This window comes from Ailuropoda melanoleuca, chromosome 16, assembly GCF_002007445.2.
Source record: "Ailuropoda melanoleuca isolate Jingjing chromosome 16, ASM200744v2, whole genome shotgun sequence".
Lineage (NCBI taxonomy): Eukaryota > Metazoa > Chordata > Mammalia > Carnivora > Ursidae > Ailuropoda > Ailuropoda melanoleuca.
The window spans coordinates 39,869,371-39,887,511 of record NC_048233.1 but is presented as its reverse complement, the minus strand read 5'-3'; the positions used below and the strand labels follow the sequence as shown (position 1 = coordinate 39,887,511).

Genomic DNA, 18,141 nt, shown 5'->3' with positions numbered 1-18,141 from the left:
CTGGGCTGGCAGCTGGCGGGAAGGGGTGGAGCAGGAGGGGAGGCCCTGCGCGCGGGGTGAGCGAGCGGGCGGCACTGTCAGATCTGCGGGTGCCCCTCCGGCCCAGACCCCGCAGGGGGAGCCAGGGACTCAGGGTTCTTACAGATGAATAGACAGCAGCAGCAGGCAACGAGGCAGGACTTTGCATCTGTCGGGATGTGATCACGAAAAGTCTCCGTTAATTATTGAGTTCACGCAAGACCGTCTACACACATTGTTTCATTTCATCCAGCAGCAACCATTTGGGCCAAGTGTCCGTGTGGCCACTGTATCGGTGCGGAAACAGATTTTCTAGAGTCAGATTCTCACCCTGACCTGTCCCGTTTGCATAGCTCCAGGAGCCCTGGGACTGTAAGGAGCTTACAGCCCAACTTGTGTGTGTACAAAGGCCGCCCACGAAGGGGGAAAGGGAGGCCTGTCCGGCGTGCTTTGTGACCCAGCCGTGTGTCTCGGGCAGCACCCTTTGCCTGCAGCTATGGCACCCTCACCCAGGGTGCTGCCCCCCTCGTGAAGCTGTTAGGAGGATCGGGGGCGGGGCCGGCGCACTGCTTGGCACACAGGACACACTCAGCTTTGGGCGAGTAATTTCCTGCTCTTCGGTTTCCTCATCTCATGGGTGTTGAGGAGAGCACCTCATTCCCTTTGTGGCTGTGAGGACCGAAGAAGCCAGCGTATGTTCCAGAAGGACCGTAAAGCCTCATGTGTTGCCGCTCATTCCTATTTGGTGTCTGAGTGATGTGTGGCTGAGAGCTGCGGCCCTCTGCACTGGCTCTTTTCTCGGCCTTCTGGGCTCTTCCCGTTCCAGGATTGCATCTGGACATCCCCGAGGTTTCTGCTTTGGTGTCACCTCTTGGTGCCTTATTGGGACCCGACGTATGTCCATTGGTTTAGCTGTGTATGATCTGCTTTCCCCAATAGAATGGAAACTTTCCTAAAGGCAGGGCTTTCTCTGGCTTGTTCATCCCCAAGGCCCAGTGCCTGGCACACAGTAGGAGCCCAATAACTGCTTGTGGAATGCATGGCTGACATCCCCTTCTTTTTCCATAGGCGAGGTGACCATTCTGGCTGCTAGAGTGAGTGTGCCAGCCTGAGCGAGGAGGCAGAGACAGGTGAGGGGCTCTGAGCCTGTGCATGCTGGTGGGGGAACTGGAGGAGGAGGGCAGGGGGCAGGAGAGGCACCCCTGTGCCCCACTGCAGGGGAGGGATCGTTCAGATGCCTGGCCGGTGAGCTGCTAGAAGGCTCCTCTCTTCCTTGGTCTGAAAGTGCTAAGTCTGTTTTGCGTTAGGAACGGGTTTCCCATCTACTGGAAATTTCTATAGTATTCGTGCAAAAGAAGGAAATGAGAACTTTCCTCTAGCAGAGAAACTGAAAAGCCAGCAGCAGCTGAAGACTTGTCAGGTACAGCCAGTAACTACGGCAATAGTCCGGTGACCTCTACGTCATGATACAGGACAGAACCCTGGCTGCTCCGTTCTCGGGCAGTGACAAACGAGTCGGTTTCGTCATCAGTCTGTCCCCGACATGCCAGGTAGCCCACCAAGGAGTGTGAGTCTGGGCAGTGACGTGAATGCAGAGTACTTGCCCTCATGGGGTCAACACTCCCCGGGACGGGGTTACAGAACCGTGCAGGGGGGGTGCCTGAGCTGGACTTGGAGCAGGAACCCTGAAGAATGCGTAGGAAGGAGCTGGCTGGGCTGAAAGCAGGGAGATGTCAGGGGACCCCTGCAGAGGGAACAGCATGCACCAAGAGACTGGGCCTCTGGGGCCTGGCAGGGAACAGGGAGCTGGTGAGCACGCAGGCTCCCTCCCACTGTGCCCGGGTAAATCAAGTGTGCCAGTTTGAGGCCGATCTCAGCAGAGAATTCAGCTTTCTTGGCGGTTGGCCAGTGTGTATGTGACCTGTGGTAGGGTGAGCACAATGACTGAGGCTTATAACAATGGTCTCCGTTCTTAAAATGGGAAGAGTGTGTCTGTGTGTCTGTCCTGGGACCAGAAGAGCCGGAGTCAGACCCTGAGTTGTTACAATATCCGTGGCCCATCAGTCACACTAGACTTCCAGAACACTGATGACTTTGGTCTTTGTCCTCCTCCTCCACTCACCTCCTCGCTGTGCCCTGGAGTAGCCTGCCAGGGCGTCTCTCACTTGTTCCCAGGGCCTGATGTCGGAGGCCATGGACCAGCCTGCTGAGAGTCCTGGAACGCCAAGGCCGGGAGAGGGTAGTGACAGCAGCACGGAGCCGGGCACCTGCCAGGAGCTCCTGCACCGACTTCGGGAGCTAGAGGTGGGCCACGAGGCAGGGTGGGGGTGGCAGTGCCGGCCAGGGCCCTTGGGAGCTTGGGTAGGCTTTGTGGGTGTGGGTGGACCTTCCTCTCAACCTGCTTTACCGGGCTGGAGATGAACATTCTCTAGCAGAGCTCCTCGGAGAAGCCCTTCTTTGCTCTGAGCTCTCCAACCCGGGGGGGCCGGGGGCAGCTTGGGACAGGAGGCATCCTCAAGGGCAGGGCTGTCCTAGCCCCCAAATGTCTCCCTTCTTTACCCCTTTTCTCCCCCACTTTCATGCCCTTGCCGGTCTAGGAAAGGCGTGGTCACAGAGGCCACAGGAAGAAGGGTTTAGATGACCCAGGGCTTAGGAGGAGGGACGAGGACGAGGATTCCTCAACTAGGCTCTTCGCCATATTCTTTTTTTTTTTTTTTTTTTTAAAGATTTATTTATTTATTCAACAGAGATAGAGACAGCCAGCGAGAGAGGGAACACAAGCAGGGGGAGTGGGAGAGGAAGAAGCAGGCTCCCAGCAGAGGGAGCCTGATGTGGGGCTCGATCCCATAACGCCGGGATCACGCCCTGAGCCGAAGGCAGACTCTTAACTGCTGTGCCACCCAGGCGCCCCTCGCCGTATTCTTAAGACCCTATCCTCCTCCCTCCAGCCTCCTCTGCCCTCCGCTCAGGGAAATAAGGATCACTCTGGGCCCCTCCCAGCTTAGGTCCTCCTGGCCATGGGTCTCCCCAGCCCCTCCAACCTCTCTGACTGAGGTTGGGGTTTACAGAAAACCAGCCATCTCACCTCTGCCTTTCTGATGCGTTCCATCCATCTCTGTAGGCCTCCCCGTGGGGAATCCAGCCAGATCCAAGAGCTGGGATAGAGGTGTAGCTAGTAGACTCCATGCCTCCCCTTCCCCAAAAGGAATTTGCCGTGGTGGAGGAATGATCCCATAGCCTCCTTGCTGGGCCTCTTTCTCCCTCCTGCAGGCAGAGAACTCGGCGCTTGCCCAGGCCAACGAAAACCAGCGGGAGACCTATGAGCGCTGTCTAGATGAGGTCTGTGGGGTCTCCAGGGGGACTGATGCGGGGGGATATGGGGAAGCGGGGAGGAGCACGGGTTGTCAGTGCTCCAGGCAGAGGCTGGTGGGTTGATAGCTCTGCCTCGGGCCCTCTGTCCCCAGGTTGCCAACCATGTGGTACAGGCCCTGCTAAACCAGAAGGTAAGCAGCCACGGGAGGCATTCTCACCCCGAGCCCAGATGCCCTGCGGAGAGGCCCTGAGTACAACAGGGGAAGCCCTTCCTGGGGACCCCTGAGCCTACGCACATAGGGGCTAGAGGAGGGAGCTTGGTGGAAATGGCCTGTTGGCCCTCCGACAAGGCTCCTTCTCCCCACCTCGGACAGGTCCCCACTGTTCTACCTGGAGGCAGAGGTGGGCTAGGTAAGGCCAGGTCTCTGAGCTATGGTAAATTTGACTTGGGCTTGAATCCTTCCCTAATCCTGGCCCCAGCTGGTTTCTCCAGACTGTGAAGGCCCTGATAGCAATGTTAATATTGTGAGCATAAGGTGGCATCTAAATATTTACTCAAGTACTGTGGGAACTTCTTGACTTCTGAGCTACTCTGACCCCCAGGTCTTCCTCTGCCTTATATGGGCCCTTCTTTGATGTATGGTTTCTAAGAGGCAGGGGGTTGGCTCAAGGGATGGGAAAGATGCCAAAGGGAATAGGATTTACCTCCCACCGGGGGTGGTAGACTTTGGAGAATTTACCATCCCCAGAAAACGTGACAGCTACAAACATAGGCAGGCTCAGCTCCCCCTAGAAGGAGGCTGCAGGAGAAGGGCATGCCCAGCGGGAGTGCCCGCCACGCCGATGAAGGACACGGCTCATACCACTCGCCCCTCCCCGCCATCCTTCCTTGTCTCCCTCCGCCTCCCTGGGTGGCAGGACCTGCGGGAGGAGTGCATCAAGCTGAAGAAGAGGGTGTTTGACCTGGAACGGCAGAACCAGATGCTGAGTGCCTTGTTTCAGCAGAAACTCCAGCTGACGACAGGCTCCCTCCCTCAGGTGGGCACGAGCGATTCGCCTTCCGTCCTCGTCCCTCAGCTTCCTGCTGCTCCCAGCCCCGGCCGCATTACCACTTTCTTTGCTCCCAACACCTGAAGAAGCAGGCCTCCAGCCATTCCCCTCCATTCTGGGGACTATGGCCATCTGGGGAAGGCCCATCTAGCCTGATAGATCTGAGCCTTAGATGGGGAGTGGAAGACTCCCTGAGTCCCCCCAAGCTTGGCTCTCCCCCACCTCCCAGGTGCTCCTTGCCCTGCTGGATGGCATCCCTTCTTGTTGGCAGAGAAGGGTCTTGCTTGGCTTCTGCCCTGTGTGGGGCGATGGGTGGAGGCTGAAACTGCAATGATTTCAATCTCCCAAGGGGCCCCTTTGGCCACTGTGTTGCTTCTTCTTGGCCAGGGGCAGGGGCGGGGCTGGGCGGACGGCGCCCAGTGCTGGGTGTCACAGAGAGGTCAGGAGAGGCACTTCCCTCCAGGTCATTCTGTGAGTGTGCATAGTTGCATATGCTCCCGCAATGACACAGGCGCGTCCTCTAACGCTAGTCCCTGATCGTTGACCTGACGCCTGCCTTACCCGGGAAAAGCAGAAGGCTACTAGGAGTGAACCCTGAACTCAGTTAAGACGTCACTTGGGGGGCGCCTGGGTGGCTCAGTCCGTTAAGCGGCTGACTCTTGATCTCAGCTCTGGTCTTGATCTCAAGGCTGTGAGTTCACGCTCTGTACTGGGCTCCACACTGGGTGTGGAGCCTACTTAAAACAACAACAAAAAAGATATCACTTGCGGTCACTCCATCAGGAGCCCCGAGGGTGGGGTGAGATTCGGGGGTGGGAGGACCAGGACCAGCTTCAGGGACTTGAGGTGAAGCTCGGGTTCTGAGGTCAGCCAGCACGTCCTACCCCGCCCCCAACCTTGACAAGAAGAGAAGCACCCTTCTGTGTGGATCTGCCTGAATTTGTGTGTCTGTCTGACGCAAACCAGACAGCTCTTGGCCCCCACACCTTAAGCAGGGTGCCCCATGGCTCACTGGGAGGCCTGGCCCCAGGCTGAGGCTTCTCGTCACCATGGCCTTTTCGGAGGCTCTGTCCCCAAGGCCAGAGCAGAGCTGAGGCTGAACTGGTGGCAGTAACTGTAGCTCTTCCTGCCCTCGGTCTGTCCCTGCTGCCGAGGTCCCCCCCGCAATCCCCGAGGCCTAACCCCGCTAGCCAAGCTCACCCTGTCCATGCCTTTCTTGGTGACCCGTGATAACGGGGGTGTAGATCATCCTTAAATCACTGAAATGAAATCTGTGACCTTTGGCGGTTTGGGGCAACAGATCTATCTTCCCCGACGCCACCGTGACATAATAGAGCTCGAACCTTGGCCTCAGATACGCTTGGATTGGGTCCCTGACTTAGCTAATTCTTAGCTGTGTGACCCTGGGCAAATTATGTAACCTTATGAACCCCAGCTTTTTTCCTGTAAGTGAGGATTAAGATATCCATATTGCACGTTGTCGTGAGGATGAAATGAAATCATATATGGTGTTCGGCCCAGAGCCGTAGCAATAATTAGCAGCCATGTATCATTAGTAATGTTGCTCTCGAGTTGTGCTTCGCTGGGACGAAAGCTCCATTGAGCAAATGCTAAAGAAGCTCTTACCGTGAGCGGCGCCTTTGCCAAGATGCGCATGGACCTGGCGAGGGCTGTGGTCTGCGCGGGGCACGTAAACCCGTGGGCCGGACTGCTCCGAGCTCAGGCAGGTCTGCAGGCAGCCAGGCTACAGAGCGGGGTGACAGTACCGTCCGGGAGCCCAGAGGGGAGAGAGGCCAGCAGAGTGGCCTGAAGGAGGTGACATTGCACCTGGGCCTTGCTGCACAATGTAAACGTAGAGTTGGGGGTGGGGAGAAGGGATGCCCTGTGGAGGGAACCGCAGGGAAAGCCCGGCAGGAGCGAGCTGTTCAGCTGGGCTGGGACGAAGGCCGTGCGGAGGAGCAGCAAGTGGGAACCAGAGGCGGCGTCAGGGAAGGACGAGCAGCAGGCCGGGCCCCGGAAGCTGGCAGAGGGGCCCAGACCTGTCTCCTGTGGCAGCAGGCAGGAGGCTGTGAGCACAAAGATGCTTTAGGTGAAAAAGAAAAAAAAATTACCTCTGCTTTATGGGTGAGGGATTTGTAAAGCCACCAAACCAGGTCAGGGAGACTATGACCAAGCAGCTTCCAGGCCAGAGGACTGAGGATGTGGGCTGTAGCTGGGCGGCCAGAAGACAGAGAAATGCCACAGAGGCAGGACGTTAAAGCTGACTCCTGTCTAGTCGAGGTGCCTCAGAGATGGGAATGACATTCTCCAGGGACTGAGAGAGAAGTGACTGTGAGTCCATGGTCATACCTTTGTCATCTTCAGAGACCTGTTGTGGGGGGACAGAGATGGTAAGTCCTGCCATCTCTTTTCTCGGGCCTAGTAACAAATGCTTTTCCATTAGTCTCAGTCAACCCTGTGAGGCTGGGGTCACAGGCAGTCAGAACAGGAAGGGGGTGTTGGAGGCCGGCCCTCTCTGTAATTGGGAAGGGGGCCCCCACAGCGAAGCAGAGTGGTCCTGGAGCTGCCATAGGCACCCAAACTAGGCTTGCCACTGCCCACTGCCCTCTGCCCTGGGGACCTTCTTCTTTCTCCAGAGCCCCAGAGCAGTCCCATCTCCCCGCCACCTGGGCTCACACATCTTCATTCCACCCATGCATGGTCTCCCAAGGCTCCTCTGACCTAGTGGTGGGGACAGTGGAGGAAGCCACACTGGAAGCCAAGAGACGTCCCTGAAGGAGCAGACTTGGAAGAACTGTGCTGAAGGGCAGGGCCAAACTTCGTGAGGGGGTGGGGACCCGGGACAGACAGCCCCCGTGCTAATTCTGCCTCTCCCCTGCAGATCCCCCTTACGGCACTCCAGCCGCCATCAGAGCCACCGGCCTCTCCGTCCCTGAGCTCTGCCGAGGGACCGACCACCTCGCTGCCTCTGGGGCACTGTGCTGGGCAGAGAGAGGTAGGAGGGCTGGGCATGCTGGTCTGTGGCTTCGCTGGCTACTCAGTCGGGCATCCGTTGCTGTTTCTGAGGAGTCTCAGAGGAAGGGCCGCTTCCCGGTGCCCAGATCCTCGTCTGGGTGTGAGCCCTAAGCGGTCAGCCTTGGACTGAGAGAAATAGGACCCCATTGCCGATCACCGGCCTTGCCAGCTAAGTTAGTTAGCGGTAGACTCGTGGTTAATATTTCCTGAGCGCGCACTCTGTGCTGCACACCTGGATCCCATTTATAGATTTTTTAATAATTTTTGGCCTGTATGTATAATGGTCTCTATCCTCATTTATTCAAGTCTAGAACTGTTATTCATTTATTCTTTTGCTTCCCTGGTTTCCTTTATGAGGTTAAGCGTAATTACCATCCCATTTTATAGACAATGCCGTGAAGCTTAGGTGAAAAAACGCTGAAGTCCATAAACTAGGTGAGCGGTAGACTTGGGACTTGAACCTACATAGTCTGGCTCCAGAGCCCATGTCATTAACCACTGTGCCAGTCGAGCAGGTCCCAAGGACGAGCTGGGCAGAAACAGGGAGAAGCTTGCAGTGGAGTTATCCCAGTTCCCTCCTCACTGGGGAGCCGGTCAGCAGGACAGCTGTCTGACCTAAGAAGGCCTGGGCTTGCCGGCAGGGACTGACTTAGCACTTGGCCACATCGCATCCCCTTCTTGAGTCTCTGTGTCCTTTCTGGAGCCTGGAAAATGGACAGGCCTCCCTCCTCTGGGGCAAACATAGATATCAGGGTTATAGGTGGCGTCAGCCCTGATGACCCAAATAGTAATGGGGAATGGTGGGGGCGGGGTGCGGGGACAACCAGGAAGGGAGGTGGGGTCCCCACCCCACCCCAGGTACACCAGGAGGAAGAGTTGGGGTAACCAGAGCTCAGTGACTTGAGGACGCTGAGCTGTCCTATCAGCTCAGAGAAGCCGCTCATTGCTTCTGGGGACTCAGACAGAAGCAGGCCAGCTCTGTTCCTGACATACTCAGTTTGGCCCAGCTCAGGCCCTGGCCCTGCGCGCGGCTCCTCCTCATGCGGTTTCTCCCCGAAGGTGTGTTGGGAGCGGCAGCTGCGGCCAGGAGGCCCAGGACCCCCGGCCGCCCCACCCCCAGCGCTGGATGCCCTGTCGCCGTTCCTTCGAAAGAAAGCGCAGATCCTGGAGGTGCTGAGAGCCCTGGAAGAGACCGACCCCTTGCTTCTTTGCTCGCCTGCCACCCCTTGGCGGCCTCCAGACGAGGGTCCCGGCTCCCCAGAGCCCATCAACGGCGAGCTGTGTGGCCCCCCTCAGCCTGAACCCTCCTCCTGGGCCCCCTATCTGCTCCTAGGCCCTGGTAGCCTGGGAGGCCTGCTGCACTGGGAGCGCCTCTTGGGGGGCCCCGGGGAGGAAGAGGGTGCTGGGCGGCCCTGGAGTCCTAGTAGGGGCTCCTCCCAGGCCCAAGGCACTGGCTCTGGGCCACCCTGTGCCCCAGGCAGCAGCTCCTCCTCTTCCTCTGATGAGGCAGGTGATCCCAACGAGGCGCCCAGCCCTGACACCCTGCTGGGGGCCCTGGCCCGCAAACAGTTGAACCTGGGCCAGCTCCTTGAGGACACAGAGTCTTACCTACAGGCTTTCTTGGCCGGGGCTGCGGGCCCGCTCAGCGGGGACCAACCGGGTCCTGGGCAGCCATCTTCCCCAGACCAGGGGCCCCCACAGGTGTCCAAGTCCAAAGGCCTCCCCAAGTCCACTTGGGGTGGGGGTACCCCAGAGGCCCACAGGCCAGGCTTTGGTGCTACCTCAGAGGGCCAGGGGCCCCTCCCCTTCCTCAGCATGTTCATGGGTGCGGGTGATGCCCCCCTGGGCTCCCGGCCTGGCCACCCCTACTCCTCATCTCAGGTGAAAAGCAAGCTCCAAATTGGCCCCCCTTCTCCTGGGGAAGCCCAGGGACCCCTTCTACCCTCTCCAGCCAGAGGTCTCAAGTTTCTAAAGCTGCCTCCAGCTTCGGAGAAGGTCCCCAGCCCAGGAGGCCCCCAGCTCAGCCCCCAGCTTCCCCGGAACTCCCGAATTCCCTGTCGCAACAGTGGCTCTGACGGCAGCCCGTCCCCGCTGCTGGCCCGCAGGGCTCTGGGTGGAGGAGAGCTGTCCCCGGAGGGAGCACAGGGCCTGCCCACCAGCCCTTCCCCCTGCTCCGCAGCCCTGGACTCTGCTCAGCTCAGACCTCCCCAGCCAGCCTTGTCTGCCACACTGTCCCCGGGACCCGTGGTCTCTCCCTGCTATGAGAACATCCTGGACCTTTCCCGGAGCACCTTTAGGGGGCCTTCCCCAGAGCCACCTCCATCCCCACTGCAGGTACCCACCTACCCACAATTGACTCTGGAGGTGCCACGGGCCCCTGAGGTCCTCAGAAGTCCTGGAGCTCCCCCTAGCCCTTGCCTCCCAGAATCCTGCTCCTATGGGAGTGCCCAGGATAAGAGTTTGGACAAAGCCGGCTCGGAGTCTCCCCATCCTGGCCGCCGGACCCCCAGCAGCTCATCCAAGAAGCCCAGCCAGGGGGCAGGGCGGCGACCTGGGGATCCCGGCTACACCCCTCTGCGGGACAGACTGGCAGCCCTGGGGAAACTGAAGACTGGCCCTGAGGGGCCAGAGAAAAATGGGGTGCCAGCCAGGCCTGGCACTGAGAAGGTCCGAGGAGCAGGGAGGTCAGGGGAGAGCCCTGGAGACGTGGTGCCTCCCACCGCCAGGCCTACTGAGGGACCAGAAGCCAAGGGGGCCCTGCGGGGGGCAGTGGCCTTAGGCACGAGCAGCCTGAAGCAGCAAGAACCTGGGCTCCTGGGGGACCCCGGGGCCCGAGTCTACTCCTCCCACTCCATGGGGGCCCGGGTGGACCTGGAGCCCGTCTCACCAAGGAGCTGCCTCACCAAAGTGGAGCTGGCCAAGAGCCGGCTGGCAGGGGCCCTGTGCCCCCAGGTACCCCGCACCCCTGCCAAAGTGCCAACCTCCGCCCCCAGCCTTGGCAAGCCCAATAAGAGCCCCCATGGCAGCCCGACGAAGCTACCTTCCAAGTCACCCACCAAGGTGGTACCCCGACCTGTGGCCCCCCCGACCACCAAGGAGCCCCCTAAGCCTGACAAGGGGAAGGGCCCACCTTGGGCAGACTCTGGTGGCACTCCGGCCCAGCCTCTGTCCCCCGCCCCTTGCCCCGCTGAGCCAAGCCAAGGCCCCGAGGGGCGGGCCCCACACTCGGCCATTGAGGAGAAGGTCATGAAGGGCATCGAGGAGAACGTGCTGCGGCTCCAGGGCCAGGAGCGGGCACCAGGCGCCGAGGCCAAGCACCGCAACGCCAGCAGCATCGCCAGCTGGTTCGGCCTGAAGAAGAGCAAGCTGCCGGCGCTGAACCGCCGCGCGGAGACCGCCAAGAACAAGGAAGGGGCCAGCGGGGGCTCCCCGCTCCGGAAGGAGGTCAAGACGGAGGCCCGGAAGCTGGAGGCCGAGAGCCTCAACATCTCCAAGCTGATGGCTAAGGCGGAAGACCTACGCCGGGCCCTGGAGGAGGAGAAGGCCTACCTGAGCAGCCGGGCCCGGCCACGGCCCGGAGGACCGGCACCAGGACCGAGTACGGGGCTGGGGCAGATGCAGGGCCAGCTGGCTGGCATGTACCAGGGCGCGGACACCTTCATGCAGCAGCTTCTCAACAGGTGAGGGCCTGGGACCTGTCAGCAGGTGCTCAGTAGCGGGGCGGGGGCACTTTTCCCTCCGTGGGCCCATCTGGGGCTAGGACTGCTTTTCCTGAGAGCAGAAAGGGTTGGAGGGCAAGTAAAAGGCCACCAAAGCATCTGGGGGTCTGGCCTGGCCCAGAGCAGAGGTTGGGTCTTCAATCGGAAGCCTGGGGTTTGTGCCCCAGCTCCCCTCCTCTCTGGCCGTCTGATGTTGCCCATGCTGAGACCCAGTTTCTCGTTTAAGAAGAGTTAACAGTCCACATTTTCCTAAATTGTCTCCAGCGTCAGGCGAGGCACGGGAAGTGCTGTCTGGGTGCAGGAGTTAAGGGCCTGTGAGCTCCTAATGGTGGGCAGATAAAGGTCTTTACTCTGGGTCTGTTAGCCTACAGCGCAGGTGGGCTTCCCTTCCCATCTGGCCCACTGCCACCTGCCACAGACTCCGCAGCGGGAGCTGAGGCTCAGAGAAGGGGCCGTCCAGTCTTGGGGTTGCTCCATCCGGGCCAGATGGGCACCAGGTGGGGCATGGCTTGGACAGCAAATGCGCTCAGCTGGGGCAGGCGGGATGTGTATGTGTGGACCAGGAGGTAACCAGGTTGCCATCTACTAGCAAATGGCATCAGGAGGTCTCTAGGCTTGACCCTGTGTGGCTTTTGGGGAACTTGTCCCATCTCCCCTGTCCCTGCCGTTTTTCTGAGGTTTTCCGTGGAGTCTCTGCCTGTTCCCAGCATCAGGAGGAGTCAATGGCAGCAGCAGCGGGGGCTGTGTCCCCTATCCCAGGGGCAGGGGGCAGTGGGGATTTCACTAGACCCAGCACCACTGGAGGGAGTGAGGTCAGAGTGAGTTCACCCAGGCCTCCCTTCACCTTCGTCTTGACCGCTGCTGTAGGGTGGATGGCAAGGAGCTGTCGCCCAAGAGCTGGCGGGAGCCCAAACCCGAGTATGGCGATTTCCAGCCAGTGTCCTCTGACCCCAAGAACCCCTGGCCAGCCTGTGGGCCTCGAAATGGCCTGGTGGGGCCTCTTCAGGGCTGTGGAAAACCTCCTGGAAAGGTAGGTTCTTGGCAGCTAGGTACTGGGCCTGGCTCTGTGGCCCTGCTGGATCTCCCACCCCTTGGAGTGTCCCCTTCCCTGGGGCGTGGAAGCTGCTGGGTGTGCTCGTGGTCTCTGGGGGCTGGTGGGCTGCAGGCACTCAGAGCCATACTCCAGGGGTCCTATGACAGAGCTTGGGGAGGGGGTCTGGGTGGGGTGGAAGGAATGGATTCTGAGGTCTCCTGTACCCCACGCAGACGAACAGCGAGCCGGGAAGGCGGGAGGAGATGCCCTCAGAGGACAGCCTGGCTGAGCCGGTGCCCACCTCACACTTCACAGGTCAGCAGGGTCAGGGGCCAAGGATGGGACCTGCCCCGCACCCCCTGCCCACTTTACTCCTTTCCTGTCACTGAAGCAGGTGCCAGGCCCTGGGTGCCATCTTGGGGCCAAGCACCAGGTAGGCACGGATGGGGGCTGCACAGAACTGAAGCCCTCCCTGCCCTTGGGTACCCAGCCTGCCTCCCCCACCCCCACATATCCCTCCAAGTCTAAGGGAGCTGGGGGGAGGACTGGCAGGGATGACAGCCTGTTGGGCCAGGAGGGGCCCTGCCCAGGTGGGGAGCCTGGGCTGGGGCAGGAAGCCGGAAGAAGGCGGCAGAGGGGCTGAACCTGCAGCCTCACGTCCCTGACTTACCGTCCCCTCCCCAGCCTGTGGCTCCTTGACTCGAACCCTGGACAGTGGCATTGGGACCTTTCCACCCCCAGACCATGGCAGCAATGGGACCCCCAGCAAGAATCTTCCCAAGACAAAGCCACCACGGCTGGACCCCCCACCCGGAGTGCCCCCAGCTCGGCCCCCACCCCTTACCAAAGTCCCCCGCCGCGCCCACACACTGGAGCGTGAGCTGCCAGGCATAGAGGAGCTGCTGGTGAGCGGGCGGCACCCTAGCATGCCAGCCTTCCCCGCACTGCTCGCCGCCGCTCCGGGCCACCGGAGCCATCAGACCTGCCCTGACGGTGAGTGTCTGGGCAGCAGGGTGGGTCGTCCCTGGAGCTCTACCCACCACCATCCACCTTCCCCTTGTCCCCATGCAGATCCCTGTGAAGACCCAGGCCCTCCCGCTCCTGTCCAGCTGGCTAAGAACTGGACCTTCCCCAATGCGAGGGCAGGCAGCAGCTCCACTGACCCTTTTCTATGCCCGTCCCGACAATTGGAGGGGCTGCCCAGGACCCCCATGGTGAGTATGGCCAGAGGGGAAAGGGGACAGGCATGGAGGGCAGGAGGGATGACATGGGGACACCAGTTCCTGCCACGAGGTACAGCCCTGTCTTAGAGAAGGCTGAAGGGTCTGCCCCCGTGGATGCCCCTCTGGGCAGCCCACCCACCTGCCCCTTCTCCTGCCCCTCTCGAGAAAGGGTTTCTCGCCCTCCCCAGAACCTTGGTAGGACTGTGCTCGGTGGTGCCTCTAGTCGCCTTGGTGGGCCCCATCTGCAGCGCCCCATCGGGGGGCAGAGCCCAGCACCTCTCAGGCCAGGCCGGGAGGTGAAAGGAGCTTCCTCCTGAGCGTCCCTTCCTTTCCCAGGCCCTGCCCGTGGACCGGAAGCGGAGCCTGGAGCCCAGCCGCCCAGCCCCCACACCCCAGGGCCCGGCGTTTGGAGGTAGCCGCACGCCCAGCACATCGGACATGGGCGAGGAAGGGAGAGTGGCCAGTGGGGGCCCCCCAGGTCTGGAGACCTCAGAGTCTCTCAGCGACTCCCTCTACGATTCGCTGTCCTCCTGTGGGAGTCAGGGCTGAGGGGCTGCGCCGCACTACAGCCCCTCTCTGGAGTTGAAGACCACGGACTGGACCAGCTCTCCTCGTGCCCCATCCCTCGGGGCCAGTGGAGCCCTCCCTGCAGGGACCAAGGAGGCAGATGGATCAGAAGGTGAAGGGGGTCCCTGACACACCCCACTGCCCGCCGCTGCTGTGGAGGAGATGACCGCTCTCAGCTCAGGGAGAGACCCCGCCCTTGGTCCCTTCTCTCTCCTGGAGTAAGGCTCTTCCTCCGAGGGCCTGGGGGTTCAAGGTCGCCGCGTCCCGGCCCCCAGCTACCCCTTCAGGCTGAGCCGTCTTGTGGTGCTGGGCTTCCTGCCCCCCAGCTGTGCCATCTCAGCCCAACCTGGCTGCTCCCTGCCCTGGAGCCCCGCGGGACCTGCCCAGAGTCCCCGTGCCGGTGGAGTTTGGGGGCGAAGGGTCAAGTTGCCTTCTCTCTCTGTCTGCCCTGGCCCTCCCTGCTGTCTGGATGGTGCTGCCCTCCCCTGCCCCCATGTCTTTGGGGTCCGTTTGTCTGTCTTTTTGTTGTTTTTTTATATTGAAGCGCCTGGCCCAGTCCCCACCCCCAGCCCCGCACTGCGGTTAATTTATCTGTCGTTAAGAACTCGGCTGCTCTGCTTCCAGCCTCTGCTTCTGCCCTATTCCTAATAAAATGTGGAGGCCCCTCCCTGCCCTGGACTCCACTTTTTCTGTGGGAGGACTCCGGGGTTGACAGATGGGCGGAGGCTGCATGGGCAGCAGAGTGGGGGACCCCGGGGACCTAGACTTTGCCTCAGGTGCCCTGGTGAGGCAGCTCCCTGCCCCCCCCCACCGCCGCCAGCACAGCTGGTGGCGGGGTCACCGGAGGAGGTCACTAAGGGCTGGGGGAGCGGGGCCTGCTTGGTCTGGAATGCTCCCTGGGGCAGGGGGATTCCCCTGGGGTAGGGCAGAAGGCTGGGCTGTCTGTGGGGAGGGTGGCCGTGGGCCTGCGCTCAAACTCCTGTACTTACTGGCTGGGATGGGGTGTGCCAAGTAAGCTGCAGGGGCGGCCGGGTAGACAGAGTTAAGTGTCTGTGGCCTCCCATTGCCAGAAAGCAAAGCACAGCTGGGTCTCAAACTGTTGCCACCTTTTTTTTTTTTTTTAAAGATTTTATTTATGTATTTGAGAAAGAGAGCTTGAGTCGGGGAGGGACAGAGGCAGAGGGAGAAGCAGACTTCCCACTGAGCAGGGAGCCCTGAGACAGCTGGGCGATCCCAGGACTCCAGGGTCATGACCTGAGCCAAAGGCAGACGCTTAACCCTCTTAACCGACTGAGCCACCCAGGCACCCCCTGTTATCTCTCCTCAGACATTGGACTTTCCCCCCAGATCTTCTTGCCCCTATTTCTACCTCAGATTTCTTTTTCTTTCTTTTTTTTTTTTTTTAAGATGTTATTTATTTATTTGACAGAGAGAGCACAAGCAGGGGGAGCGGCAGACAGAGGGAGAGGGAGAAGCAGGCTCCCTGCCGAGCAAAGAGCCTGATGAGGGGGGTTCGATCTCAGGACCCTGGGATCATGACCTGAGCCGAAGGCAGACACTTAACCAACGAAGTCACCCAGGCGCCTCTCTACCTCAGATTTCAACCAGAAGTTCCCCTTGCTCTGAAATTCTCACTTCAGGAAGGGGAGGCCAAGCGTGAGCCTGTGTGGAAGGGCCTAGGCTTCCAGGAGTTACTTTGTACTCTCCACACAGCCTGACAAGGCCTCGGGGTGGCGGTGGCCTTCTGGCCCTTGGATTTCCCGTTGGGCATGGAGGTGGGCATTACCTGAGGGTAAACCGGGGGGCAGCAAGACCATCACACCCTGGCCAGCCAAGCTGGGCCTAGGACGGCCTCCTTCCTGCGCAGGTTGTCAGGTATGGGGTGACTTGTCTAGAGTGCCCACCAGACCGAGCCTGCACTTAGCCTCTCCCCGCGATATGTAGTCTGAGGGCCAATGGGCAGGATGCACTCGGTACCCCTGGCCTTGTGGCTGCGATTCTGGACCGTTCATCACAGGAGTGGGGGCCCTATGCTGAATACGTGGTCTGTGTTGGCCCCATAGCTTGCAGAGCCGAGGTCAGGGGTGCCGGAGCTGGGCCCATTCACACCTCAGCGACACCACTGGCTGCCGCTCTGTGCTCTGGCCAGCCCAAGGAAGGTGAGGAGGGTGTCAGGGCCTCCCTTTATACTAGCTCCTTCCAGTGGTGTGTCCAGCCCCGGAATGCTCCAGAGAGTGGTAGGAGAACTCCCCCATTAAAATAAACACCTACTATACCCCCAGCCTCCTGATTCCTAACGCCTCCCAGAGCCTCATCTCAGAGATGAAGACATCAAGGCAGGGAAACGCTTAATGGTTTTCTAAGGCTGAGAAGTGGTGGAGCCCGATGAGAGTGTTTTCTTTTCAAGTGTGTGTACCTTGCCTTTTTTCTGGCAGGACTTCAATCTCCTCCTCCCTTTTTGGCCTTGGATCGCTCCTGATGGGCAGGGCTTGAGAGCACTAGACGGGACCTCAAGAGTCTTAGCCATTGAGGCCGGTTTTGTGGGAAAGTGGCATCCTTGGTTTTCCTTATCTATGGAAGGAAGATGAGAAGGTTGGGCCAGACCACCTTTGTCCTGAGCTCTCTAGTTTGTCCTCTGCCTCCTTTAATCTGGCCTCTCTCCATCCCATTTCACTTGGTTGATGTCCTGGAAGAAATGAACAAGTCTTCGAGAAGAGTCAAGTCAGATATCTTGGTTTTCTCTGAACGTCCAAATCCCATTTTCTCGCTTCCTCCTCCTACCTGCTGTTCCTGTCCTGTTGTCCCTTCTGCGTGTATGGGCTTGCTAACCTGCCTCTTGCCGCGAGGGCTCATACAAAGTCCACATCCTTCTAACTTTTTATTTCTGGGTTCTTCCAGCGCCTTTCTCTGTTTGAACCTGATGTATTACCTCATTTCCTTGTTCGCACAGAATTGTGTGCTCGCCGGATATTTGCCCGCTGTCCCTTCTGGGAAGGAGTTTGGCATGGTGGGTTTGACTCTGGACTCCCCCTCTGGCTAGCTGAGACCAAATGGCCCATCCGTGTTTCTGGCCCCAGGGTCTGGCCCGTCTGCTGTCAGGGTCTGTTCCGCAGGGTGGCAAATGCAAGGTGTTGCCTTGGCCCCTGGGGCAGTGTGGGCCAAGCCACATCAGCCAAGCGGGTTCCTTGGAGCCAGCCCTGCCCTACCGACCGTTCCAAGGTGGGCAGCTCTCATTCCTAAATCCCCCCGTGTCCAGCCCACGGAACTGTGTGTGCCCTCCATCTAGAATAATCCGTGGAGGGCGACACACAAGTGAATCAAAGACGCTCCCGGGGAACCAGCTTCTCCTGATACTTCAAGGAAGGGTTTGGCTAAAAGGCTACTTGATCTTCACTATGACAGAACACTTCCGGTCTTGGTTGGCAACATCTGCTTGCAGGATTAAGGTGACCTCACTCTTTTCTCCATGAACAATGGGTGATGTTTGCCTTACCATTGTGTGTGACCCCTTCTGCTGAATTTTCCAAACAGAGGAAGCCATAGCTTCCAGGCCCTCTTTCTCCCCCTTCAAATGGCATCAAGACATCAGCAAAAGACTGACAAGGTTTCAGATCCACATCCCCGGGCACCCTGCCTTTTACAGGAAATGCCCTAAAATGTTAAAAGGTTTTCTCTGGGTTGCCAAGAGTTTTTATTGCTAGATTTTTCTACAAATAGTATGCTTTGTTTTCTTTATCAAACAAGGGTTTAAAAAAGAAACAGTCGGGGCGCCTGGGTAGCGCAGTCGTTAAGCGTCTGCCTTCAGCTCAGGGCGTGATCCCGGCGTTCCTGGATCGAGTCCCACATCGGGCTCCTCCGCTGGGAGCCTGCTTCTTCCTCTCCCACTCCCCCTGCTGTGTTCCCTCTCTCGCTGGCTGTCTATCTCTGTCACATAAATAAATAAAATCTTTAAAAAAAAAAAAAGAAAGAAACAGTCATGCTCTGTAGCAAATTCTAGATATACATAGACCTTCTTTAATCCTGTGGGAGTTAATTCAAACGTATCTTTTTTTTTTTAAGACATGTGAATGTGAATCAATACAGGTGAGCGTTTCCATGATCCTGGGATGGGGATGAACTTTTAAAAATATTTTATAATTATTAAAGACATACAGATTATAAAAGTGCATGTTTTATTTATTTATTTTTAAAGATTTTATTTATT

The 18,141-nt window shown here is 59.0% G+C and overlaps 1 protein-coding gene across 4 annotated transcripts in view; it reads left to right on the top strand.

Annotated features, from left to right (window-relative positions):
- The window catches only part of NCKAP5L (NCK associated protein 5 like), a 32,035-nt gene extending 14,260 nt beyond the window's left edge, over positions 1 to 17,775 (top strand). For 2 of the 4 annotated variants that reach the window (XM_034645240.1, XM_034645242.1), the window contains exons 2-13: positions 1,087 to 1,148; positions 2,194 to 2,322; positions 3,289 to 3,357; positions 3,483 to 3,521; positions 4,249 to 4,368; positions 7,262 to 7,375; positions 8,455 to 11,075; positions 11,982 to 12,144; positions 12,381 to 12,462; positions 12,832 to 13,140; positions 13,219 to 13,361; positions 13,707 to 13,919. In XM_034645240.1, coding sequence (XP_034501131.1) covers positions 2,200 to 2,322; positions 3,289 to 3,357; positions 3,483 to 3,521; positions 4,249 to 4,368; positions 7,262 to 7,375; positions 8,455 to 11,075; positions 11,982 to 12,144; positions 12,381 to 12,462; positions 12,832 to 13,140; positions 13,219 to 13,361; positions 13,707 to 13,919 — 3,996 coding nt within the window. In that variant the 5' untranslated portion in view covers positions 1,087 to 1,148; positions 2,194 to 2,199. Of the gene's footprint in view, positions 1 to 1,086; positions 1,149 to 2,163; positions 2,323 to 3,288; positions 3,358 to 3,482; positions 3,522 to 4,248; positions 4,369 to 7,261; positions 7,376 to 8,454; positions 11,076 to 11,981; positions 12,145 to 12,380; positions 12,463 to 12,831; positions 13,141 to 13,218; positions 13,362 to 13,706 lie in introns of all 4 variants that reach the window. The other 2 variants (XM_034645241.1, XM_034645238.1) reach the window with 2 other exon arrangements.
- The last annotated feature ends 366 nt before the right edge of the window (positions 17,776 to 18,141 follow it).